The 27,890-nt window shown below is 49.1% G+C and overlaps 1 protein-coding gene across 4 annotated transcripts in view; it reads left to right on the top strand.

Moving 5' to 3' along the window:
• Positions 1-991: 991 nt before the first annotated feature.
• Positions 992-27,890, top strand: part of ASTN2 (astrotactin 2) — a gene marked incomplete at its 5' end in the record, with an annotated part of 861,701 nt that continues 834,802 nt past the window's right edge. For 3 of the 4 annotated variants that reach the window (XM_080820161.1, XM_080820159.1, XM_080820160.1), the window contains one exon: positions 1,007-1,481. In XM_080820161.1, coding sequence (XP_080676287.1) covers positions 1,007-1,481 — 475 coding nt within the window. Of the gene's footprint in view, positions 1,482-27,890 lie in introns of all 4 variants that reach the window. The other variant, XM_080820162.1, reaches the window with a different exon arrangement.

Raw genomic sequence — 27,890 nt, 5'->3', positions numbered from 1 at the left:
AAAGAGTTGGTGAAGAGACCCTTCCTCTGGATGGGGCGGAGGGTGTAGGAGCCCGTGGGAGCCAGAAACAGAGTAGTAGGTCTCTACCTCGCACCCTTTTCAGGAATTTCACACAGAGAACAGAAGCAGCCAAGTAGAGCTGCTCCAAGCTCAGAGTAGGGACCCAAAATACAAGCGCGAGAGTGGGCGGGCTTGCAGGGCGGCAGCTAGGGGACCAGAGCTTCCCGGCCAGAGTCAATCTGGGGGGGCTAGAGGGCGGAATGGGACACCCCTCAGTCTGTAAGCATTTAATGCCACCGCGGAGGCCTGGGTGGGGGAGAGAGGTGGGATCCTGGCGCGTCGGGGGATTGAATACGTGAGTGGTGGGGAAGTGGGTGAAGAGGGGGCTCCGGGATCACGAGGAATTATTTCAGGGGCGAGAAGAGGGTACAGGACTTGCCATTGGGCTTGTGGGGAGACAAAGTTCAGTCTTGGCCCTTAAGAGGCGCCCCCTACCCCCAGGAGGGCGGGGCTTGGAGCCCCGCAGGGCGAAGGCGCGCCCCCAGGTGCAGCCTGAGGGTTGAGCCAGGGGTGGGGTGAAGCTGGCCCAGCTGGGTTGAGCCGGAGGAATTAAAGGAGGCGCGAGGGGTCCTTAAGTCTTGCGAATTTGGAGAGGGGCGGTGTGGTTGGAGAACGTTGTGAGGGTGGCTTCGGGGGATCCTGGGAGAGGAGAGGGGGCCACTGGGATTCGCACGAGGCCGGGCGGAGCCTCCGGAACGCCCGGGGTCTGCTGGGGGGAGCCGGCGAGGGGGGCGGGCGGCGGGGCCCGGGGAGGCGGCGCGGGGGGGCGGTCCAGGGCCGATCGGGAGGCGGAGCCGGGAGCTGGGGGCTGCTGGCGAGCGGCTCCCACGGCTCCTCGGCTCCGGCGTCCTGGTTCGCTCCGGCGTCCGCCGCCGCCGCCGCTTCCTCCTCTTCCTCCTCCTTCACCGCCGCCGCCGCCGCTCGCAGCACCGCAGCCCCTCCCGCCATGGCCGCCGCCGGCGCCCGGCGCAGCCCCGGCCCCAGCTCGGGGCTCCGGGGGCGGCTGAGGCTCGGCTTCCACCCGGCGCCGCCGCCGCCGCTGCTGCTGCTGTTCCTGTTCCTGCTGCCGCCGCGGCCGCTGCTGGCCGGCGCCGCCGCCGCCGCCGCCGCCTCGCGGGAGCCCGACAGCCCGTGCCGGCTCAAGACCGTCACGGTGTCCACGCTGCCCGCCCTGCGGGAGAGCGACATCGGCTGGAGCGGCGCCCGCGCCGGGGCCGGGGCCGGGGCCGGGGCCGGGGCCGGGGCCGGAGCCGGAGCCGGAGCCGGAGCAGCCGCCGCCGCCGCCGCGTCCTCGGGCTCCGCCGGCCCCGCGGGCACCGCCGCCGAGTCGCGCCTCCTGCTCTTTGTGCGTAACGAGCTGCCGGGGCGCATCGCGGTGCAAGACGACCTGGACAACACGGAGCTGCCCTTCTTCACCCTGGGTAAGGTTGGGCGCCGGCACACGCGGGATCCCAAGGAGCCGGGAGCCCCTAAGTGAAGCCGGACGGGTGGGGGCGCCCTGGGGATCCCCGCCCCGGGCTGCCCCGAGCGGGGTTGGGGTTGGGAGAGGGCAGCCGAGGGGCCCGGAGGGCGTACAGGTGGTTGGAAAGCAGTACGGGCAGGAGGTCCCCAAGAGCGCTTGGCGGGAGCTCGGGGGCGTGCCAGCACTCCGCAGTGGGGACCTGTCCCCCCGTCTCTCAGACCACGCGTTGAGCTCTGCCGTGATCCATCCCCGACGCCGGAAAACCCAGATGGCTGAGTGTGTTGCAGCTGGGGACCCGGGTGGTCTGGCCGCCCGCCGCTGCTCGGGGCACGGTCACTGGCGGCCCGCGGTTACCGCCCCCTCAGTCTCGCCTCGGAGTTGGAGGCGCGGCTCTTCCCGACAGATTTCCTGAACAATCGGAGCGGAGAAGCTCCGTGTGGCATCACGCAACCCGCATAAACTCGGTCTCCGTGTGGGTTGCGTGACCTTGGCCAAGTCGCTTCCCCTCTCTGGGCCTCAGTTTTGGCCATCTGTGAAATGGGGCTGGGGAGAATTGAGTGATTTCTGAAGAGTGGGCTTCTGAGCCCAAGGTCTCCACTTCTAGATCCTCTGATCCGCCCCCCCCAGCCCCCCGTCGCAGTCTCATTTCTGTCCCCCTCCCAGGGAGAGCAGGTTTGTCCTCGCAGCTCAGTCATTGGACTAATAATAATAACTTAAAGGCGAGAACCCGGAAGGGAAGCGGGAAGGGGTGGGGGTGGGGTGGGGGCTCAAATGGAAAAGTTAATCGGAAAGTTCGCCAGCAGCTTGCTGCCTGCTGGTTCCCAGCGCCAGTCCCGGAGGAGTCGGCCCTTGCGAGGAGCTGTGGGAAGCGCGGCTGATTTCCCACCCGGGTAATTGATAGCTTAATTATCTCGGAGAACGTTTACAAAAATGTTCCCCCTTAGCTCTCCCGCGCTCGCGAATCGCTCGCTCTCCTCCCCTTTTGGGGGCGCGGGGCGCGATTGGTTGTCGGAGTCTGGCCAACAACAGCGCCTGGAAGGCGCGGAGGGCTCGCCCGGAGACTCCGAGCTCTTCTTCCCCGGATCCGTGCCTTCTCGGAATCAGGCTCGGCTTGGCATCTCGCGGGCGAAGCGCCTTCGGGATCCCGACTTGAACCTCCGAGGTTAACTCTTCGCTTGCCTGAGAAGCCCCAGAGCCTAATCAATAGACTAAAAGCCTCTCTCCTGGGAGCCATAATATTTTTTCATGTATTTTTTGTGACCGTCGCCCCCTTCCCTTTCACGCTGGCCGCCTCTGGAGATCTGAGGGAGCCCCAGGCCCCCTAGCTGTCGCAGCTTGCGCCTCGGGTTTCTGGCCCCCGGGCTCTTCCCAGCTGGCTGTAACCTGAGCCGGCTGAGCTTTCCGGGAGGCGCGGCGGGAGAGCGCCTTGCAGGTGCCCTGGGGACTTCCCGCGGCGGCGCGTCTAGCGTGCGACACACACACACTCAACCACACACACGCACACACACCCCACTATCTCTTCCCACGTGCACCTGTGGGCCTACCCATTTCCAAGGAAGGGGATGAGGGTGGAGATGGGGTTCCTTAGGGCAAAAGGCTAACCTTGGGCTCAGGGCTAAGTCCTGTCGCCTCCTTGAAGGGAAGGGTCCTTCCAGAGCCACAGAGGGCTGCCTTGGTCACCACTTCCAATACCACGCTTCCTCTTCCACCCTCGTGATCTCTCTACTCCAGGGTGTCCCGAGAGGTCAGGAGTGGGAATCTTACTAAACGGCTGTTCAAATAAGGGCATAACGGGGCTTCTTGGGTATGGCAGGACTTGGGAGCTAGGACCCCCAGAGCATTCCAATTCCCCGAGGATGTGGAGGATCGGGTCCAGTTAGCTACAGCCAGAAGCTGGCAATCGCTGCCTTTTTAAACTTTGGCTTTCAGGAAGGAGAGGGTTCCTGGGAGCCGCGGCAAGCTGAGTGAGGAGCTGGAAGTCTTGAATCCCCCGGGGCTTCAGCTTGGGCTGGAGAGTCCCCTGGCGCCCTCCACTTGGAGCCTTCCGCCTTCTCTGACGCACAGCAGCTGAGCCTGGCGGCTGGGGACTGCCTGCTGAGGACTGGGGGGTTGCTGTCCCCCTTGGCAGCTCCGAGCCCTTTGGAAGTGTGTAGGGAATTGTGTCCCGCCTCCTCCTTCTCCCCCCAGCGCCCTGGACTGGCAGCTCAAGGCGCTCCCTCCGGGGATTTGGCTAGCGAGGTAGTCACCAGATGGCCGAGTATAGCAGGAGCTGTGTAGGGAGACGTGGGTTTTTTATTTGTGTTGGTCTTCCACTGTTTGCACGTAAACATGGAGTGCACAATGAGCTCTGGGAGGGCCAGGCTGGCTGCAAAGGAGGGCCGGTGTGTGTGTGTGTGTGTGTGTGTGTGTGTGTGTGTGGTGGGGATGGGGGTGGGGGGTACTATGAGTCATTTGTGGCCTTATCTTTCCCAAGGTCCCAGGGTAGCTCCGTCCTGTCATTTCATCCCCAGACCTTTTAAACAACCTTGCCTAGTGCTTGTCTCCCGTGTGTTGAGCGAGTCTTTTACTACTTCCTGGCTAGTTCAAGGGATTTGGAGATGGCAAGGGGCACGGTTGCCTGTGCAGTCAGTAAATGCCAAATCCTGCCAATAGTGGGGTGTATGGAACTGCCACTAGGGGGTGATAGTGTCTGCCAAAGCCCTCGGGCCATGCTTTGGGTTGTGGACCCAGAGGTGGTGGTTGGAAAATGTCCCTGGCATTAAAGGGGGGGGGAGGGGGAGGGGCGGGAAGGGTGGTGAGCCGCCAAATAAAAGAATTCCCATTTTACTGTCGGTCTAGTTGGGGGACCTCAAGGTTATTTTGCATATGTTGCCTATCATCCCCAGTCACCAAAGTCCCCTGCATACCTGGCCCTCTCTCCCTCCATTCTGCCTCTCTTGTTTGAGTTATTGGCTCTATTATTGATAAAGCCTGTCTCCCATCATGTTACAGCATGCTTTATGTAGATAGAAGTTTACCTCAAGAGCTGAAATTTCCCCCAAGTTTCCGTGTCTGGGTCTCTTCTTTAGAATCTGATTATAAGTCAGGCACTAACAAAGTGAATTTCCTTGAAAGTGATCAAGGGATAACAAATGGCTATTAAATCTTTAATGAGGTGCTAAGAGGTTTACTCTTGACTTTTATTATTAATTCACATAAAATGTATGAAGTGGGCATTTCTGTTATCCACATTTTACAGATTAAGGAAGCATTTTTAGAGAGGTCAGTTTCCTAGTCCAAGGTCACACAGTGGGGAAATGGCAGACCTGACTCTGGAATCCCGTTCTACCAGATATCTACGTTCTTGGTAGTTGCATATTGGCAAATAATGCATTGGCATACATATGGTTACATTTATGTAGGGCATGGTGCAGGGTCCTAGAGAGAAATACAGCAATCATCAACCCAATGAGAACATTTCTCAAAGGAACTTCAGCTACACTCGGGTGCTAAAAAATATGAGAGTTTGAAAGTAAGGCATGACCTTCGATGACCCTACCAGCTCAAAGTTCCATGACTCATGGGATATCAGGGGGCATTCTATGTCATGGTGCCCGTGAGTGATGGAGATTATATATTTTGTAACATCAGGGAGGGGACCCATCTCTGTAGATTCAGAGAAGGATGGGGAAACTTCCAGAAAGGAAAAAAAAAAAATGATGCCTTAGAAGGATAGGGTGGGGGAGAGGTTGGGAACTCCAATGCAGCTTGAGAACTTCATGTTGGCCAGGATCTCGAAATCTCAGCTGTGGCCCTTTGTGACCTTGAACAAGTCATTTATCCCCAGAGCTTCAGTTCTTTGTGCTGTAATATGAGTGGGTAGAGAAGCCCTAAAATAATCATTCCGTGTAGAGATTCTATGAACTTGAAGTGCCCTGATGCACTCTGTTACTCTGACTAGCTGCTCTTGTTTCTCACTGTCTCCTTTCTTTGGCTGGTAACACAGGGTGTGGGGAAAGGACTGATTGAAAAGAGAGAATTTGCACAGGAGCACCAGCCGGTACAGGGCTTCAGAGGTGAACCAGCACATCACTCAGTCCTCATTTGCCCCCAGGCAGCCCTGGAGTCTGCTCCTGGATTTAGCTTTCATGCCCACAGGTAGGGAAATGACATCCTTCTCCCTGCACTTGACAGTGGGCAGGCTGGACTATTTACCACCAGCCTTGATTCTGCAAAAGGAAGAAAAACAGATAAAATGGAGTAAGCACTCACTGTCAACATTTCTTTCTAAGCTGCCTTGGCATAGTCATCCCACAGCTGAGGCGTGTGCTCTGTATTTGGGGGAGAGCACGTAGAGAAGGAAAGCCCATCCAATAGTATGTCTAAATGCACCTGCGTGAGTAGATCTGGTCTGCAAAGATTCCTTAAAATACCAACAAAAATGGAGACCAGAAGAGAAAAGCCTGCAGAAGGAATGAGGATTCAGGCACCAAATCAGAAGGGTTGAGAGAAGCAGGGAGTTTAGCTACGGAGGACAGTTCACAAAGGGCGGAGGGAGCTGCCTTCAAATGTCAACAGGGATTGAAGAACATGCTTTTCTCTGTCTGGTTCAGAAGGTGCAAATGATAGGGGGATGGAGTTCAGCCCCCACAGGGGGATGGTTCCCAGGAAGCCGTCCAGAACTCAGCATCCTGACCCCTAATGATTATAGGATTCGTGTTGGGGGAAGCCTTCCAGCGGAGACTGCACAGCTATCTGGCAGGCATTTGGAGACAGAGCCCAAGCCCTGGGAGACAGTGAGGCTATTTGCCCTTTTTGGTTCCTGGTTTGATTCTGAAGGTTGATGCCAGTGATTAACAGGGAGGAGGAAAAAAAACAGATATAGATAGTAGTAATCTGGGTCTTCTGTAGGGATTTATGGCCACAGAATGTTCATTAAAACCAATTCCGATGTTCTTTTCTGTATGTACCAGAGAAAGAGAAAGAGAGATTGTGGGGTGGATAAGAGGGAGAATTTGATATCTTCAAACAAAGCTAGGCTTAAAAAAATATATATTTTATTTTCTCAGTTGGGCAGCAGGTCCCTTATCACTAAATAAAGTATTTGAGTAGCACTTAGACTTTGAGGTACCATCCTGCTGTGATGGTCCAGGTTTGGAGGATATTGCAAATAAGGGTCCCAGTCGGGAATGGGGTGTTCAGTGGTCTCTGATCTGAATCTTCCTCTTTCCACTCCCTTTCCTCACCAGTCCCTGGCCTTTCGCCAGCTCAAACCTTAAAAATCAAGGGAGATAGAGATGTATTGTCTGCTCTCAGAAAGTACCAAGTTGCTGAGAGGGCAGTGGGGCAGGGAGAGAGGTGGATTCCTTTTGGCCGTGTTACAGAGGCTCAGGGTCAGTCGAGGGCGGCCAGATTGGCTGTTTCTGGGGGTCAGTGCCACCCGCTGCGATAGCCCAGGTCTGCAGGCCTGGGTGTGACCCAGAGCTTCATCGTTTTTCCTGAACTGGGTCCTCAGGCTGTGAGAGCGTTCTGTAATTTTAATTTACAGCAAGTTTGGGGGGTTTGAAATGGCCTCTGGCAAGCAAAGTCTCTGCTTCTCACCTCCTCGCTTTGCTGTAAATTTGGCCTTGGCTGCCACAGGACGGTGCGAACACATGTGCTTCAGGGAAAGAAGGATGGGGAGTGGCAATGACTTCTTTGGGTGACGTCATGAAACTTTGACCATGACCATCCGTGCTGATGGGCTCACAGCCTCACAGTATTTTATATGGTAACAGAGTATTTTATATGCTCACAGTATTTTATATGGTAACAGTATTTTATATGCTCACAGAGCACATGGTATTTTATATGGTAACATGGGGGCCCTCCCATAGAGGACCAGCAGTTCAAACTTGAACCCAGAGATCCTGGGTCTCACTCTATGCTTCTTTCCATTACCCTGGACCTCGAACAGGTGGCTCTGGGGTTAAACATATCTCAGTGTCTGAAACTGGGCTGCACATCAGTGGCACCACCATCCTTTCTCCCTGCAACAAAAACAAACCAAAACAACCCCCCCCCAAAAAAAACACAAAAATCTACGGAGAAAAATAACCCCAGGGAAACTGAATTTATTCTCCTGCCCAAGTCCCCAGCTGGTTGGCTCCCATCTCTCCTGAGAACCGGAGCTGATCGTTTTTTGTTCTGGGAGAGGAGGAAGCCTCATTGCTTTTTCCTCCAGCTGCCGTTGGGGGTGAGCAGAAGAAGCCTGCTCTTTTCCAGGAAAGGCAAGAAAGTCGGATTTAACCTTAAGGTGGAGCAGATTCTAGGGAGCCCTCCGTTACAGAGTTCTTGCTTTCCAAGTTCTCCCACTGACCAGCTAGTGGCAACAGAAGATTAACTATAGCGAGAGAGAGAGAGAGAGAGAGAGAGAGAGAGAAAGAGCGCGCGCTGGTGAGTCAAACACTGATGAGGCTGCTGCTGGGTAAACACTGCCCGGGTTTTCCCCTGAAGGGGAACCATGACTCCAGCCCCATTGGCAAAGACCCTGGCAGGCTCAGACCTCAACATCCTCTCAACTACAATGTTAGCAGTCAACTTAATGGGCTGTTTGCCTCCACTCTTATCCTGTCTAATCTACCAGCCGCACTTGCAGACAGAGTGATTTCATTAAAAGCCCAGATTTGATCGTGGCTGTTCTCTCCTAAAGTACTACACTGGTTCCTCCCAGTTCTTAGTGTGAAGTTCAAGCTTCTTATTATGGTCCAAGGTCCAAGATCAGACTCTGCCCGGAGTACCCTATTGTAAGAACCCTCCCTTTTTGTTTGATAACTTTGCCCCTTAACCCCCCTGGGAAGATTCCTTCTTAACTTTCAAGACTAAATTTATTTTTTTTAATTTTTCTTAAAGATTTTATTTATTTATTTGAGAGAGAGAGAGAATGAGTAGTGGGGAGGGGCAGAAGGAGAGGGAAAAACAGACTTCCCGCTGAGCAGGGAGCCTGATGCCAGCATCCTGGCATCATGACCTGAGATGAAAGCAGATGCTTAACCCACTGAGCCGCCCAGGCAGCCCTCAAGACTGAATTTAAATGTCACCTTATCTTTGCAGCCTTTCCTGACCTCCCACTGGAGTTGCACATTTGAGCCTTGGCGTCCTCTCTCAACAGAAAAGAGGACTAACAATGACTGGTCCCTTAACTGAGCACCTACAATGTGCTAAGCCCTGTTCCAGGTGCTAAGGATGTAGCAGAGAACAAAAGACAGAGATTCGTGTATTCAGAGAGCTCGTATGTAGAAATGAGTGAGTGAGTGGGTGGGTGGGTGGTGAGCAGAGGATGATAACAATGCCCATGGTAAATAAGAAAATTATGTAGTATGTGAGGATGAACAACATGAAATTAAATACCAGGGAGATTTTGGAAATGAGGAGATGGGTTTTTGTATTGGGCAGAGTGGAGGAAGAGGAGCTTATTGAGAATGCAGGAGTAGAACCAAGACTTGAAGGTGATGAAGGAGTTGGCCAAGCACATATGTAGGAGAAGAACATTCCAGGCTGAGAACAGCTCTGGAGCACAGCTGGAATGCCCAAGGCCTGGCAGGAAGGCCAGTGCCTCCGTAGTGGAGTGAGCAGTGGGAGGCAGGACAGGACAGGAGAGGACATGGGGAGGCACCCAGGGTCATACGGACCACTGTTGGGCTTTTTGCTTTCGCTGTGAGTGAAGTGGAGATCCAAGCAGGGTTTTCAGCAAAAGAGTGTCAACATCTAACTTATGCTTGGAAAGACTTCCTTAGGCCTCTCTGTATAGGAGCAAAGACGGAAGCAGGCAGGTCTGTAGGAGTGGGTTCAGGTAAGGGAGGATGGTGGCTTGGCCTACAGGGAGAGTCTGTACTGGGCAGACCTGGAGAGGTGTTGGAATTCCACTCATCTGTCTTAACATCTGACCTAGAACACCAGCTCTTCCATAGAATCTTCCCTCTTATGAGCACCCGTAGCCTTTCCCTGTACCTTCTTCTAGCTCCCTCTTATTCTGGGGGTGTCGATAGGATGAGGAATGCGGTCAGTTTGATTGGAGGAAAGTGTGCTGGGTTTAGGGAAGACCTTCTCTTGAGAATCATGGAAGCCAGATAAAGGATTGGAATCTTTGCATTGTGGCCAACAGAGGGGCATTGACTGTTTTGGGGAAGATGGCACACCATGGTTGGGGACCACCAAATAATCTAGGGTAGCATCAAAACAAAGCCCTTCTAAGTGACGATGGGGAAAGCGAGGTCCTGTAGCACGACAATGATGAAGCAAGAACCAGATCTCAGTCTACTGACTCCCGGTCCTGTGTGTCTTGGTCCCACCCTGGGGAAGGGCAGCTGGGCACTAGCGCTGGGGTGGGGGGGATGGGTGTTGGTGTTCCAGACACTACCATTCTGACATAGAGCAGGCTATGAGAAGATCTGCTGAACATTCACTGTGCCCCAGGTGTCCCGCTGGCACAGCTGTTCTCTCAGTTCATCCTCTCCATAGTGCTGAAAGACTGGGTTCATCCTATTTTAGGTGAGCGCTGAGGCTCAGAGAAGTTAAAGAACATGCCCAAGACCACACAGCATTACACAGTTCTAAACCCTGTGCGCTCTCGCCTCTCAGGCTGCACAGGATGAGGCGTGCATCTGAGTTTTCATCTCTTTGACAACCTCTCTTACTTTTCTCTCTTCCTGTTCTCATGACTAAGAAGTTGCAGACGTTTCTCTATCGGAACTGCAGGTGTGACAGTCTCACAGACCCAAGGGACTGAGCACCTTGTTTGAGCACTGCCAGAAGCCGACTCAGCATCTCCCCGGGCCCTCTGGCTCCATGCCACTTTACCAAGAGAGCGCTAGGCCTCGTCTCGTTTTCTCTAAATGCTACTCATCATCCTGGACTACTCGACAAGGACATACCTACACTTCTGTGCCTTTGAGACTCTCCCCTCCTTCCTCCTCCCCTCTTCCCTTCCTCCTATCCCTTCTTCCTTTTCCACTCTCCTCTTCTCCCAGTGCTGAGGGAATTCCCTCCTTATGCGAGGCATCGTGTCCTACTGGGGGAACCTGCTGTCTAGTCCTTCCAGGCACGTAGGAAGGCTCTGTCTTCTCTTTCTAGAAATTGCCCAGGCATCCATTGTCAGACCCATAGCCCCCTTTTGACCAGGTGCACGTCCTTGGCACTCCTCCTCTCTACCCCAAGTTGAGTTTTGTCTACCTAGCACTTATTTATTTATTTATTTATTTAAAGATTTTATTTATTTATTTGACAGAGAGAGAAAGATCACAAGTAGGCAGAGAAGCAGGCGGGGGGGCGGGGGAAGCAGGATCCCCGCTGAGCAGAGAGCCTGATGCGGGGCCCGATCCCATGACCCTGAGATCATGACCTGAGCCAAAGGCAGAGGCTTAACCCACTGAGCCACCCAGGTGCCCCTATTTATTTATTTATTTATTTATTTGCAAGAGCATGAGCAGGAGAGAGAGCAGGAGCAGGGGAGAGGGACAGAGTGAGAGGGAGAAGCAGACTCTTCCCTGAGCAGGGAGCAGGCAGCCCCTCAGTCTGATGTAGGGCTCAATCCCAGGACCCTTGTATCCTGACCTGAGCTGAAGGCAGACACTTAACCAGCTGAGCCACCCACGCGTCTCACCACCAAGCCCATCTTACCAACACTGCGTAGTTTTTATGTTCCTAGCTTGAGAATGGAAGTTACATGACATTATCTATACATACGGGATGTATATAATAGTATATGATATTTAGATATATTGGAATGCTGTAAAAATCCAAATAGTGTATCCTTTTCCTAGAATATTAGAACTGGGTGAAATAAAGCTTCTGAGATCCAGCCCAACTCCCTTGTTTACCTAGCCAAGAGAAGTACATTTTCCAAGGTCCCAGAGCTAATGCATAGCAAAATTCCAGGGTGCAGACCAGCTCCTCTGACTGGGAGCCTGGGGACTGGGGGACAGGCACCCCTTCTGGAGACCCAGAGCCCCCAGGCAAGTCCACGATGCACTCCTTCACTGCTGTTGTCTGGATTCCACTGCTCATCGGTAAAGTGACGACAAGATAAGAATCACGTCTATGGGTCCCTGTGATCATTATTTTTGGAGAGTCCTCCGTAAACTAGGGTTTCCTCCGCGCCCAGCATTGAGCTCGGTCTGATTCATATGGAGATGGTGTGTGCAAAGCATCAGAGCAGAGCGTCTGGAGGGGGTTTTTACTCTGTGCCTCTTAGCCACCTGGAATCCTTTTTTTGGAAGGAGGTGGAGGTATGAATAAATAATGAAGGCAAACTCCTTTTCCCTTCCCCCTCCTTCCACTGCAGCAGGCCATGCTTACACCTCTCGCCTCCCCACCCGGATTCCCTCCTGGGAGGCAAGAAAGGATGAAACTGACCATTGATCCCTGCTCCTTCTCCCGAAGCAGGGGGAGCTCCAGGAAAGCCAGGAACTCCAGGGTTGTCTGAGGACAACTTGGACAGACAGGCTCTCAGAGCCTAAGTCTGAGGCAGGTGGGTGTCAGAGGAGGCAATCGGGGCAGAATTCTCTCCCTTCTGGCGGTGGCTGGCTGACAAAAGCTTGCTCTCGAGCACCCAGGAAAGTCACGAGTGGCTTTGCAAGCAGCCGAAAAGGGAAGGAACATTTCCATTAGCAGAATCAGCAGTAAAGAGATCTCCAGTCACAGTAATAGCTGCATTTGGGGGAATCATTTCAGTGGTGACTGTGGGCGGAGGACGGAAGGGGGGTGGGCGGCAAGGAAAGTCACAGAGACGGCTGGTCTCCTTGCACCGAGCTGAGAGACAGCACCCAAGGAGAACCAGGTGCCAGACGCGGAGCGACTGTTTGGGAGTCGGGCTGGTGGTTGTGCGAACGTCCCGGACCTTCCACATCCCTCGAGATGGACAGAGCTCCCTCGGGAGTTGCCACGGGAGGCTGCGCGCTCACACCGTACCGCCTTTGCTCTGATGACTTGGGTTACCCTTCTCGAGGTTTCAGAGCCAGCAGCAACTTCCTAGGCTCTTGGAATGTGTAGGAATTTGAAGGAGGGAAAGTTCCCGGATAATTTAGCCCAGTTTTCCCTAAAGTTAACTACTCATTAGAATCACTTTGGAACCCGGTCTCCTAGACTCACTGAGGCACCTGGAGGGGCCTGGGAATGTAAACCTTAACAATGGTACCTACTCCTTAGTATGTCCCTCAGGGACCTGTGTCCTGGGTGCCTTTTAGCCTCACCTCCCGCCATTCCTCGTGGCGTTTGATGCTCTAGCCTCATAGACAACTTACAGTTTTGAGGGTGCCGGGAGCATTCCCCTCACCTGACCCTGGGATGGAAACGCTGTTCTCTCTGCTTAAAGTGCTTTTCCTGTCCGTGATTCACCTGGCCAACCCCTCACTGTAACTCCACTCTTACCTCCTCTGAGTAATCTGTCTTCCAAGGCTTAGATAAAGACCCCCCCCCCCCCAACCACATTGCAAATGTTCTTACCCGCCCTTGGGTTGCATACTTTGTGAATAAAAATAGGTGCAAAAAATAAAATACAGGGTGCCCATTTAAACTTGAATTTCAGACAATGAATACTTGCTTGAGTAGAATTAGGCCCCACGCAGTATTGGGAAATAGTTGTACTTAAGATGACCGATGATCAGAAATTCAAATTTAACTGGGCACCCTGTATTTTATCTGGCAAGCCCCAGGGACCCTGTGTTTCTCTGTCTTCTGTCAGGGGTCACCCTGCCAGTATGAGATTTGCTCCCCAAACCTGCTCTTCCCACATCTCCGCCATCTTGGGAGATCAGAATTCCGTCCTTCCAATTACTCAAGCGAAGGAGTCATCCCTGAAATTTCCCTTCTGTTGCCCCTCATTCTTTTTCCCAGGCAACCCTGCTGGTTTTACTTCTAAAATGACTCTCAGTATGATTTGCTGATGATTTCCTGCTGCTATAACCTTCATCCAAGCCACGTTCTTGCTCACGTGGGCTGTGGTCTCTGTCTCCTGTCTTCCTGGTGCATCTCTGTCCCCCTCCTTTCTCTGTAGTACCCGGATGTGGCACACGAGCCAAACCCAGCTGGCTGCCCTCTTTTTTATAGCCTGTGAGCCTATTTATTTAATTGTTTGTTTGTTTATGTATTTAAATAGGTGAAAAGAATCCAAAGGAAAATATCATTTCGTGGTATGTGGCAATTACTTGGAATTCAAACAGCAGTATCCATAAATAAAGATTTATTGGAACACAGCCACACTCATCCATGGACATATGAATTGTCTGTGGTTGCTTTTGCCTTTACAACAGCAGAGTTGAGGAGTAGCAACAATGACTATCTGGCCCACAGTGCTTAAACTATTTACTAACTGTCCCTTTATAGAAAAAGTTTGCCAACCTTGGTGTTTTCCGTCGCCGGAGTGATCTTTTTCCCCCCAAAAAAGCAAGTTAGATCTTGTCATTCTTTGCTGTTTAAAATCTTTCATTGTTCTCATTTCTTTTAACAACAACAAGAAAATCTTAATTCCTTTTCAGAGTCTAGAAAATCCTAAAAGTTTGCCGCCTTCTCTGAATTCGTTTTCCATTTTCTCCTTGGCTCACGAAACTGATGTATCGCCTCCTCCGTGAAGTCTTCCCTGATCAAAGTAGCACCCTGGTCCACCTCTCCCTTCATAGCCTTCTGTCCCATTTCTTTTCAAAAATCTTCATGTCATGGCTCCTTGGGAACGTGCCTTGTTCATCCTTTTGCTCCCTACACCATGCAGTGCAGGACAGTGCATACAGTAGGTGCTGAGTGCATATTTTCTGACCAAGTGAGGGAACATGGACAACTGTAGGAGGGAATAGTCGGTGAACACCTTAGGGGGGGTTCCCACCTCCTCGGGGTCTTCTGTTGCTTATTGGTGAGATTGTTAGGAGGATTTCAAGAACTACAGTAAGTAGAGCAGGCCGAGCAGCGCCTGCCACTTGACACAGGCTACGGAGGTATTTGTTAAATAAACAGAAATAAATAGACCTGCTCCCTCAGCCCTGGGACCTGCCCCTTCCCCATTTACTTTGTCCTTGGGGGGATTTAGGGCAATTCAAAGGAAGTCTTGTGAGTAAAGACTTCATGGAACTTGATGACAAGCGTGATCTGGTGGCCAGGACTGAGAACCAGGAGTCCTGGGTTTGGTCTTAGCTTTGCTGGGTTGTCAGTCATTCCGTCCCTTCCGTATTAGGAGTCCCCCCCCCCCCCCCGCCCCCGACCCATTTCTAATGTGATGAGATAGAACCCTGTGACCCTCAAGGTCCCTCTCAGCCCTTTCAGCTCAGCAGGAGCCCAGGAGGGAGAGCAGGGCTCCCTGAAGGAGTTTCTGAGGCTGGAAGCCCCTGCAGCAGGACAAAGCCTCCCTCCCTGCATCCTTCCTGGGGCCTCTGAAGATCAAACCCTCAGCTCTGAATCCAGGTGCAACTCAAAATTTCCAGCCCAGTATCACACTAATTTGTTAGGGAACCTTCTTCAATTACTTTCTTTCTAGTCTCCCCCAGGGAGAGAGCCTGGAGAAGCTGACCGCCCAAAGTAACCAATTACTTGTCTGCTGATAGCGGGACTCCCCCTGTCTCTCCCTCCCTCCTCTTCTCTCTTCACTTTATTCTCCTGGCCCCACTGAAGCACCTCTCCTGGCTGCAGAGGCCTCAAGGGAACGGCCCCTCTTTCTCCTGGTTCCCTGTTCCCAGCCCTGGAGTAGAAAGCCACCCTTCCCCCAAGAGGGACAGCAAATGGGATGGCTGGTGGTTGAGAAAGGGCAGAGCTGCAAACCTTGGAAAACCAAAAACCGGTTTTGCAAGTCTGCTAAATCCCAAACTGTGCTGGATTGGGAGGCAAATGTCTTGATTCTAGTCCTGTGTCTGTCATTCCCCAGCTAGATGACCTCAAATAAATGACAGTTCCCCTTCTGGCTTCAGATAAGATTGAGGAATATTATCTAAGCCAGCTCTCCTTCTAGAAGTGGGGGAAGATTTGGCTGCAAAAGAGGAAATACCCTTCAGTCTCATCCACTAATGGGATCCCAGGTGCCTAGAGCCATGTCCATCACTAGTAGACCTCGGTGTAAATAGTTGTTGAATTAAGTTAAGAATAAATGGAAAAATAGGTGTGATCAGACATTGCTCATCAAGAACTTGATCCCTGCTTCAGATCACTCCTCAAATACAGTGCCTTCAGCCTCTTATCAACTGGGTTTGCAAGAGAGATGAATTCTATTTGCATTTTCTAGACAAAACCGGTTCACCTAAAACCCAAGGTTCAACTTAAGCTCCCCTTGCCTGGAGCTAAGCCTCTCAGTCATTATTCAGTGATCCTTCCATCCCAGGCTGTGTGCCCAGTCCCTGGGGGCCCAGAAATGCAAGGGGTTCACAGTTTATGGGGATAAAAACATTTGCACTTTTTGATTTAAAGAAAAAAAAAAAGAACCCTCCTTTTCATGGGTATTTTTAGTGTGTCCATGTTATAGATGAAGATGTGGCCGTTCAGAGAGATCAAGTCAATTGTGCAAGGTCACATAGTAAATGGAATGAGCTGCATTTATTTATTTTTAAAAGAAATCTTTGTATCACTATCACAAATGGAACATCAGAGTAACTTGCTATAAATAGAAGATAGTCCATAAAAAGTAAGTATGTAACTATATACATATAGTTACATATATAGTTAAATATGTGCCCAAATAAATATATGTATATTTGTATATATTTACAAGCCACCCAAATTTTTCTCTCATACCATACTTTGGGAACACATTGATCCAGCCCACCGCTGAGACAAAGATATTCATTTAAAATTTAAATTTTGCCCACTTAATTGTCAGATTTCCTCTAATATATGCATTTATTTTTTTATAAAGATTTTTATTTGTTTATTTGACAGATCACAAGTAGGCAGAGAGGCAGGCAGAGAGAGAGAGAGAGAGAGAGAGAGAGAGAGAGGAGGAGGAGGAGGCAGGCTCCCTGCTGAGCAGAGAGCCTGATGCGGGACTCTATCCCAGGACCCTGGGATCATGACCTGAGCCAAAGGCAGAGGCTTTAACCACTGAGCCACCCAGGTGCCCCTAATATATGCATTTAAAAAATACTTTTCCTGCCTCATAGCTACCACTACTCATCTTTTTTTTTTTTTTTCTTTTTTTTTGAGAGGGAGAGAGAGAAAGAGGCTGGGAGGGTGGGAAGAGGAGTGGTAGAGGGAGAGAGAATCCAAGCAGGCTCCATACCCCGTGTCAGGCTTCATCCCACAACCCCGAGATCATGACCTGAGCCCAAACCAGAAGTCAGATGCTCAACAACTGAGCCACCCAGGCGCCCCTCGCCATCTTTTAAGATCCGGCTTGAATGTACCTTCACTGCTTTCAACATGCCTCTCCTGGCGTACCCAAGAACATGTCTCTCCCTGGCTCTGGGTGTATTCGTTGCCGTTCTTGTTTTCATGGAAATACTGTGATGGGTTAGTGCTCTGCCTCTCTTGCTAGTCTTTAACTTTCCTAACTTAAACACCTTGTCTCTTTCATATCTGTAACTCTTGCAGCTAGTTAATGCATGCTTATTGAATTTTAACTTAATTTTAACAAAGAGAACACAAGCTTGTTGTAACCAATGCAGAGAATTCAGGAATATTATAAAGGAGAAAGTGAACATCTCCCTCCTTCCCAGTCTCATTTCCCAAAAGTGATCATGACAAGGAATTTACTGGGATCCTTGCGGAATGTGGGCAGCCACCTTTGGTGAGAGAAAGAGGTGACTTGTCCAGCATCTCTCTGCAGGTTTCTTACAACCAGCTCAGGGATACTAACATTGAAATGGTCTTTTCATTAGGGTGTTTATTTTTTCCAAACTGGGTACCATGATAAATCAGGGAAATAGGGAGTCACTTTGGGCTTAAGCTAAAGAGATAGTCCCCTTTTATTTGTCTGCAACATTGAACCCCATTTCACTTGAATACAAGATTCCACACCTTTAAAGAATGTTCTGCAAGCACAGTGCTATGCATAGATCACACACCACCATCCTCTGGGTCCCACGTACAATATATTAGAAAGCTGGTTACTGTTCCTGCCGTAATATTTTATGGAGCTGTCGTGATTGGAGAAAGCTCACTGACCATCATATTGAGTATTAAGCTAATTTTCAAAAAAGATTTTAGTTACTTATTTGGCAGACAGAGATCACAAGTAGGCAAAGAGGCAGGCAGAGAGAGAGAGGGGGAAGCAGGCTCCTTGCTGAGCAGAGAGCCCAATGCGGGGCTTGATCCCAGGACCCTGAGATCACGACCTGAGCTGAAGGCAGAGGCTAAACCCACTGAGCCACCCAGGCGCCCCTAAGCTAATTTGACAAAGCTCCTCCCTGCATGCTCAGGCCCCAGAATCTGCCTCCAGATTTATTCCAGTCCTCAGGCCAGGAGTCCTCTTCTTTACTGACTCCTGCTTGGAAAAAATGTTGATATGTGAAATGTATATATACATAAAAAATGTGTGTATATTATGTATGTTTATACACATGTATCCACATATATATCAACACATACACGTCATACGAATGTATAGATATATAGGTGAGAGGGAAACTATGACAATGACAATGACAATGACTAAATGAAGAAACTGGTCCCGGGAAGGGAGTAAGGGAGTAGCCAGAAAGGGAACTCATCACAGGAGACGGGGGTGGGGTGGGGTGAGGTGGGGTGGGGGCGGGTACCTGTTTCTTTCTGGCACATTATTCGACTGATAAAGCACTTCTTTCCCTTCTGCCTTAAACTTTTTTCTCACTTGAATAGGGACACCCAACTATTCAGGCAAGGGTTATCTGGGGTTAGGTTGAGTTGTTTACTTTAGAAACCCTCGTCTGTGAAGCTCTGTGGATTGGCAGTTGGTCAGTTAATAGAAAAAGGTCTATTAAAGCAGGGAATCATAAAAAAGCAATAATGTACCTTAAACATTTCATTTTAACTGAAGATAGGTAAGTGTGTATACGTTTGCCAATTATTTGATGTGGGTTCCAGAACTCTCCTTTAAGTCGGGGTCAGCTGATTGAAGTCCCATGCCATCTTCCTTGCATAAACCCTGCTCATAATGCACCAAATATGGTCTCCAATGTGGGTTTCATAAAGGGGACTGAGGACTTGAAGGCGCTTGCCAAGTAATTCTCCTAGAATTTTATGATTCCTTTCTAAATTTTTATAGTTGTCACACCTGACCTAGCTCTATAGCAATATTTAAGTGACTTTCTTTATTTTTATGGCAAAAGCAACTTAGCCCTCCTAGAAACCACTTCCTTCTGATGCTCATAAATTTTTAAATTTGCATAATATTTCATTAAATTTTCAAATGACAAAAAACATAACAGGCATCCATAGGTTTGGGAAACACATTGGTCCTCTGTAAAAATGCAACCGAACTGACAGCGAGCTTAGAATACTGGCTGATGTGAGCATTCAGGGCTTGTGAACCTCAAGGATGTTTTACAGAGATGATAGAGAACACTGGTTAACCCGTCAGTCCCTGGAGAGAAGGCCAGCTGAAAGCTTTTGAAATACACAGTTTCCAGTTGATGGAGACATTAAGTCACAGAATTTTAGAGGTTACACATTTAGATAGCATTCTGACGTAAAGGAGAGAAAAAGGGAAGCCATTTGTACTCTTGGTGGAAATATAAATCATTGTGATCACTATGGAAAACAGTACGGACGTTCCTCAAAAAACTGAAAATAGAATTACCATAGCATGCCACAATTCCACTTCTGGGTATATACCCAAAGGCAATAAAAACAAGATCTGTAAGAGGTACATGCACTTTCAGGTTCACTGAAGCATTATTCACAATAGCCAGGATAAGGATGCATACCTGTGTCAGTCAGCGGGTGAATGGGAAAAGATGATGTGGTATATACATACAATGGAATATTGTTCAGGCATGAGAAATAAGGATGGCTGTCACTTGTGCAACCTGGATGCATCTTGAGGGCACTCTACTAGGTGAAGTAAACCAGACAGAGAAAGATGGATACTGTATGGTGTCATTTATATGTAGACTCCAACAAGGACAAACTCATAGAAACAGAGACTAGAATGGTGGCTACTGGGGTGTGAGGGAAGGGGAGCGATGATGGCCAAAGAGTTACACGTGTCCAGTTTTGAGGTGAATAAGTTGTAGGAATCCAGCATGTAGCATGTTGATTACAGTTAAGGGTGATGTAATATATGCTTTGAAGTTGCAAAGAGAGCCCAACCGAAATGTCCTTACTATGAAAACAAAATGGTAATGATAGGATGTGATGGAGGTGTTAGCAAATGCTGGGATGGTGATGATTTTGCATTATGTGAGTGTATCAAGTCAACACTGAAATTGACACAATGTTATTTATCAATTATATCTCAATAAAGCTGAAAGGAATAATTAGAAAAATAAAGTGGGGGAACTGAATCCCAGAGATGAGTCAGGAACACGGATCATGGGACTCTTGGAGTTCATGGCCCCTTCTGGGACTCCATAGCATTTGTCCGTAATGTCCTTTTCCTTTTGGGTGGCCTTTTAAAAATTGATATATAATTGACATATACAACATTATATTAGTTTTAGGTATACAACGTAGTGAGTCAATATTTTTATACATGAGGAAGTGATGACCTCAATCGATCTAGTTACCATCTGTCGCTATACGAAGTTAGTACAATATTATTCACTGTATTTCCTGTGTACTACATCACATTCCTGTGGCTGACACCGCACATGTTTTCCATTTTGCAGATGAGGAAACTGGTTTAGATGGTGAACTGACCTAGCACAGGGCAAGCCAATGCTGTACTTCCATTCCCAATCATGTTGACTTCCTGAATGCCATCCCAAGTATATGTCTTTGCCCGATATTTGAAAAAAAAAAAAAAAAACCCTCAAGATTTTATTTATTTATTTATTTATTTATTTGAGAAAGAAAGAGCTGGAGAGAATGGGGGGAGCAGCGGAGGAAGAAGGATCAGCAGGCTCCACGCTGTGCACAGAGCCTGCCACAGGGCATGATCCCATGACCCTGAGATCATAACCGGAGCTGAAATCAAGTGTCGGACACTTAATCAGCTGAGCCACCCTGGCACCCCTCTTTACCTGATACTTTAAAAAAGTAAATAAACTGGGACACCTGGGTGGCTCAGTGGGTTAAGCCGCTGCCTTCGGCTCAGGTCATGATCCCAGGGTCCTGAGATCGAGCCCGCATCAGGCTCCTTGCTCAGCAGGGAGCCTGCTTCTCTCGCTGCTTCTGCCTGCCTCTCTGCCTGCTTGTGTGTACTCTCTCTCTCTCTCTGGCAAATAAATAAAAATTTAAAAAAAAAAAGTAAATAAACTTTATTAAAGATTGTCTTTTTCCATCTGTGGCCACAGGACACCTGGTCTCCTCCATCCCCTTGTGAAGGAATTACAACGACCCTCTTTGCTCACACTGAGCAGCCCCTCCTGTGCACGCGCACAGCTGTACGGCGGCTCTGTCTCTCTGTCCATCCACATTCCAGCTCTCCAGGCCATCCAAGTCTTGAACTCTCAGGCTCTCAGACCAGCCTCTGACAGCACAGTGGGTGACCAAGGCCCACAGAAGGCCAGAACCTTGCTTGATGTCAAAAGCCTGGGGATGCGTCTGAAAATAGACCACAGTCCACCCTGCCCCATGGCCTTTTGCCTCTATTGGGGTGCCTGTGCAGTTCTGGGTGTCCCAGCAAGCCTTCTTGCTGGGAGGATTGGGCAGGTAATGACAGGGCAGTACGTGTGAGCCGGCTGCCAAGAGTTCCCGTGCTTTATGAGGTGCAGCGTATAATTCAAAGCCCATTTTGGGGATGTCTCGCTCCATAAAATCTCCAGCAGGAATGGATGGGAATTTGTTGTGACTTCCCCAGCACATGTTTTTTAAATACCTCTTCTCTCCATCTCATTTTCCTCTTTTCTTTGCTCCTTTTTTTTTCCTATCCAGCTCTCATTGGATGATAAGCCCCTGGTGACTTATGAGGAGACAGTGGTGGTGCTAGGGGAAGGGATCCTGCAGGATAGGTTAATGGACTGGCAAGTGGTTGTAGAAAAGATCACCTTCCTTGGATGGTTCTTCCTCTGCAAAGACATCGGCTCAGGAAATGACTTCAGGGATCCGCGTGCCACAATCATAGTTAAGACTTGCACGTGCCTTCCTTATTTGGGGCAGAATAAAGTTCCCAGACAGCCCTTCATCTTATAATCCAGTAGTGGCCATTCCTTCCTGGTCTTCTTTACCATTCTTCTTCTTATATCATCTCTCTCCCACTTTATTTTTTCTTTTCTTTTTGAGATTTTTATATATTTATTTGAGAGTGAGCTAGAGAGTGGCAGAGGGATAGGGAGAAGCAGATTCCCCACTGAGCAGGGAGCCTGATGCGGGGCTCGATCCCAGGACCCTGAGATCATGACCTGAGCAGAAGGCAGAGGCTTAACCCACGGAGCCGCCCAGGCGCCCCTCTCTCCCATTTTCTTGATAGACTGCTTCGGTTCTTCCTTTGAACAGATACACTGTCTGGAGGATCATTCCCAGAGGTCATTTCTCCCTTGCTTAGAATCCTCAGTGACCTACCCCTACCCCCCAACATTAACAGTCAACTCCTGGGCGTCTGAAACTTCCGCCTAAAGACTGAACCCACCTATATTTTCCTTCTCTCTTATTACTTCTCTGCTGACATGTCAGCTCCCAGAAAACAAGCTCTACCTCATTTCTGTGCCTGACCTCATACTTCATCCTCTGTCCTGATGTCCTTGTTCCCCTCCATGTCAGTTGGTAGAACTCCGTTTTATAAGCTACTGTCTCTTTGGAAACTTCCATTCTAACTGCTTCTTCCTCTCTCCCTCCACCCCTAATTCACATTTGAATGCCTTTATTCAGGAAACACAATACCTATCCCTTGTGGACAACTTCCTTTATGTTAAATATACATATGTCCATGTCTTACCTCCTCCCTCCCCTCCAACCCACCCCCCCAATAGTCTCACCCTGTAGCCACTGGCCACTCGTGGCTGTTGAGCACTTGAGGTGTGGCTGTGACTGAGGGACTGAATTTTAAGATTTTTATTTATTTATTTGACAGACAGAGATCACAAGTAGGCAGAGAGGCAGGCAGAGAGAGAGAGCAGGAAGCTACCCACTGAGCAGAGAGCCCGATGCTGGGCTCGATCCCAAGACCCTGAGATCATGACCTGGGCTGAAGGCAGAGGTTTTACCCACGGATCCACCCAGACGCCCCGAGGGACTGAATTTTAAATTAATTAATTTAAATTTAAATAAAGTTACATGGGGCTAGTGGCTGCTACACTGAACACAGATGTGCAACGTATCCACCATTGCAGAAAATTCTGTTAGCGCTGCTTAGGAGACTCTTGACAGGGGAGGGTCGATTCCCGTCTTTCTGTACCCTGTTGCTAGAATGGGACCTCTTGGGTGAAGCGGTGTCAATAAATGTTAGTAGAACTGGCCTTCGGGCAAGACTGTATAATCACTAATCTCAGAGAGCTCTAGTTTTGTTTTGTTTTGTTTTTTTTCTTTTTAATAAACATATAATGTATTATTAGCCCCAGGGGTACAGGTCTGTGAATCGCCAGGTTTACACACTTCACAGTACTCACTTATAACACATACCCTCCCCAATGCCCATAACCCCACTACTCTCTCCCGACCCCCCTCCCCCCAGTAACCCTCAGTTTGTTTTGTGAGATTAAGAGTCTCTTATGGAGAGCTCTAGTTTTAAGAAGGAAATTCATAGCCACTTACTTAAAAACACAGCAAGGTTTGCGAATGGAACTGTTGCTTTATGAACTTCATTTGTCAAGTCTGGTACATCTAGTCTAGGGTTCGAACTTTCCTCCATTAATGACACTCACTGGTAAGAGTTCCAGGTCTCTGATGGGTCATTTCTCAGCTGTGCCCTTTCTGGCCACCTGCACATCATCTCCCCCTGCCCAGGTGAGACCCACCGGACAGTGGAGGTCTTAGGAAGAGGAGCCCTGGGCATTCTCATTCCCTGGTGTCTGGTGCGCATGGAGCTGCCTGACATGCACACACAGGTTTGAGCTTTCGCGGCTGTTTCACGGAGGTTTTATGAGTGTTTCTTCAAGAGAGAACCCCTGAAAACCCTGTCCGGTGATGGATGGGATGAGTGTGGAAGGCAGGACAGGACTCTCCGCTCTCTTCCCCTCCCCCATCCTTGCTTTCCTTGTTCTTCCGTTTTCCTCCTGTTTCCTCTTCCTTCCTGCTTTCTCTTGATCTGTTCCATCCCTTTTCTCTGTCCTCCTTGTTTCTTCCTTGTCTTTCCTTCTTTTTTCTCTTTACTCCTGATGTCTCTCTTCTTCTGTCTTTCTACCTGGCTGTGTGTATTTGTCTGTCTTTTTCTCTGTCTCTCTCATTCACTCCCTCTCTCCTTATCGGCTCCCACAACCTTGGGTTCTCTCTGTGGTCCCTGAGCACTGTCTACTCACCCTGGCCAGGGAAACCAGCCCAAGCCCCTTGTGACCATCGTGGTCCCATGCACCACACAGCTCACTGCCTCTGGTCAGAGCCAGGCATCCCAGCATGGTGCTTAGGACAAAGGTGAGAAGAGGTGAGCAGGGCCTTGCAGGGGGCAGCTCTTCCCAACTTCTAATGTCAGGGCCTCCACGCACCTGCCCTTGTCTGATGTGATTCCAAATATCACTTGAGGTGATTTTGGAGGTGACTTTGGAGGCCTCCATGACCACTTGGTTCATCTTTTTTTTTTTTTTGAAGGTGGGGGGGTGCAGTGGGAGAAGGAGAGAGAGAATCTTAAGCAAGTTCCATGCCCAGTGCAGAGCCCAATGTGAAAACCATCTCACAACCCTGAAGTCATGACCTGAGCTGAAATCAAGAGTCGGATGCTTAACCTCCTAAGCCACCCAAGCACTCCTTGGTTCATCTCGTATAAATTTTTCCATGACCTTGATTTTCAGTAAGAGATAGATTTTCGAGAGTAGCTGGTGAAAAGGATCTGGGTGACTTATTCCTGCTTTGCTAACGAGTCAAAGCTCTTTTTCGGTGACTCTGGTGGGCTCCTTCTTCTCAAACCTCCTCTGCCGCTCTTGCACTATTCATCATCAGCTCTGTTTTAAAGCTTTTTTCCCCCTCAGGGCATTATGAACATCTGCTAGAGAGTTTCAGAAGAAAACTTGGAAGAATGATAAAACTTCTTCAGAGATCCCTTCTAAAGTTTCAACCTTTGGCTATAACAGACGCTGAGCGGCATCTGAGTCAAGTTATCTTACCCCTGAAGTACCATGTGCCTTTTTGAATTCGACCTGAAAAGAAGATGCTCGATTAGCTTGCAGGGGTTTAGTAGTACATTCAAATAGCAATTGGTCTTGCGTCGAGAGGATTTCTTGTTTCAAACAGACAAAGACCAAAACAGAGATGGAGAAGTAGGAGAGGAAGAGGAGGAGGAAGGAGAGGGAGAAGACAGAAGAGAGGACAGGCTGGTGACTTTTGTGCCTCTTTGCAAGGTAGACTTAAATTTGCTTCTAGAGCTTCATTGAAGTATTCCTTGTTATCCTTGGACTTCTCCTTCTGTTTTCCTCCATTTCAATATTTAACCAAAAGCCAGAGCTTATTAATTTTCTCTGACGTGTCTTTTGAATCCATCCCGTTCTTTCCACCTCTGCCCTGGTACGAATTGCTCTCATCACTGACCTGAAATTCAGCTGGTCCCTTAGATTCATTCTTGCTCCTACTGTCTCCCCAGCCCTTCCAAATCCATCCTCACATGCTGCCAGAATGACTTTATAAGCTTGTAGGTCAAGTCATGCCTCTTCTTTGCTTAAATTCAAAATGACTTTCCGTTGTTCTTATAGTGAAATACATGGTCCCTAACCAAGGCCTACAAGATATTAAACCCAAGCTTTACATCAGAATATTTGGGAAGCTTTTAAAAAATGCTGGGACCTGGAATCCACTGTAGGCCAATTACATCAGTATAACTGGGGCTTAGACAATTTGGCGGTTTCTTGCAAAGCTAACCATATTTTTACTGTAAGATCCAGCACTCACATTTCTTGGTATTTTACTCAAATGAGTTGAAAATGTATTTCCATGCAGAATCCTGCACATGAATGTTTTCAGCAGCTTAATTTAAAGCTGCCAGAACCTTGGGAGCAACCACGATGTCCATGAATAGATGAACGGATAAATAAACTGTGATACATCCAGACAGTGGAATATTACTCAGTGATAAAAAAGAAATGAGCGATCAAGCCCCCAAAAGACATGGAGGAGCTGGGGCGCCTGGGTGGCTCAGTGGGTTAAAGCCTCTGCCTTCGGCTCAGGTCATGATGCCAGGGTCCTGGGATCGAGCCCCGCATCGGGCTCTCTGCTCAGCAGGGACCCTGCTTCCCCCTCTCTCTCTGCCTATTTGTGATCTCTGTCTGTCAAATAAATAAATAAAATCTTTAAAAAAAAATCCTGTTGCTAAGTGAGAGAAGCCAATCTGAAAAGTCCACATACCACATGATTCTAAATATATGACCTTCTGGAAAAGGTAAAACTATGGAGACAAGAAAAAGATCAGTTGTCCGGTGTTTGGGGGAGGGAGGAAGAGACAAACGGGTGTAACACCAGGGTTTACAGCAGAGGAAGTGTCATATGGTAATGATGGACACAGTTATGACCCACTTGCAAAACTCAGAGAACGCACGCCACAAAGAGTGAACTGTGGATTGCAATCGATATCAATGGTTTATGTTGGCTCCTCCATTTTAACAGATGTCTCCTACTAACACAAGATGTAAATAATAAGGGAAACTCTGTGTGTATGTGTGTGAGTGATTGTGTAGAGTTGTACATGGGAACTCTGTACTTTCCCATCAATATTTCTGTGAACCTCAGAACTGCTCTTAAGTTAAAAAAAAAGAAGGAAATGTCTATTTATTGAAAAACAAAAAGTAGTCAGGTCCTGGCCCTACTCTAGGCCAATAAGTCAGCACCACCCAGCATTACTGTTCTGTTTTGTAGTCTTCCCAGGTGACTCGGGGGATTCCAGTATACAGCTGGGGTTGAGGGCCACCGCCCAGAGAGGCCCTGTCCACCTCCACCTTGACCCATGCTGTATTTTTCTGTTGCTTGCCAGGTGGCTTATAGAGCCCTTCCCTGACCATCCGATCTCAATTGTACCTCGATATCTGTTCGTCCATGTTGATGGTCTGTTGGCTCTCCTAGACTACATACTCTTTAAGGACAGGAACTGTGCTCAACACTGTGCTTCTCAAAGCATTTGCTTCATAATTAGTACTCAGTAAATATTTACTGAGTGAGGGGCGCCTGGGTGGCTCAGATGGTTAAGCCTCTGCCTTCGGCTCAGGTCATGATCTCAGGGTCCTGGGATCAAGTCCCACATGGGGCTCTCTGCTCAGCAGGGAGCCTGCTTCCCCCTCTCTCTCTCTGCCTGCCTCTCTGCCTACTTGTGATCTCTCTGTGTCAAATAAATAAATAAAATCTTTAAAAAAATATTTACTGCATGAATGAACAGATGAATGGGTAGGTCAGAGAGCTTACTAGGTTCTTCTCTCTCACCTCCATACTGACCAGTCAGAGGGGACTGCGGGGTAAGTGGTGGGTGGCTAAAGCTGGTTAGGATGAAGCATTCGCACACCCCCTTCTAGTCCAAATGGGGGCTACAGAACTCACAGAAATCATTTTCTTCATGGCCCATGAACATTCTTCTCTGTTGCCTTTGCCCTTTGGCTGGAGGCTGAGTCCTGAGTTTCAGTGAGGGAATGCGTGGGTTAAATTTGTCTCTGTCACTTCCCTTTTTCTTTCTGTGCAATGAAGTTAGCAATCGCTTGGTCAAACTGCAGCATAATGCAATTAGGCTCATGAGCTCCCATCTCCAAGTGCCTTGGGAGCAACTTCTGCTCCTGTTGGAAACAGCTCTGTAGTCAACAAGCAAGCTGAAGGGAGAAAACCCAAAACCCCTCTCTGCCACCCCCCAGTGCCAGGCTCCTTTGCTGCTTTCATATAGGAAATTAAATTGCCTTTAGATTGTGAGCAAAGGGCAGAGTGATATAGAAGCAAGATATTCACAGGTGCTTTCTGAAGCAGGGAAAATTGCAAAAAAATGTCTCTAATCCTCGCTGAGGTGGGAGGGACAGACGCACACATATTGGTGTAGCATGGTAAGGAAGCAGTTGAGAATTTATCTGGTTTTTGTTTGGCTTGAGTCCAGCTCCTGGCATAATATCTACCCTTGTTTCTCTGCACTTTTGGGTAAATTATTTTGTGGCCCATGAAGAGTGGCTGATGTCAGGTTTATGATGTAGGACTGCAAGAGTGGGATAACCTGTGAGTTCTCTTGGGAGGATTTAGAAAGGAAGGGAGGTGGCTATATTTT

The sequence above is a fragment of the Martes martes genome (genome assembly GCF_963455335.1).
Source record: "Martes martes genome assembly, chromosome: 12".
NCBI classification, from domain to species: Eukaryota; Metazoa; Chordata; class Mammalia; order Carnivora; family Mustelidae; genus Martes; species Martes martes.
This window is presented reverse-complemented; position numbering and strand designations above follow the sequence as displayed.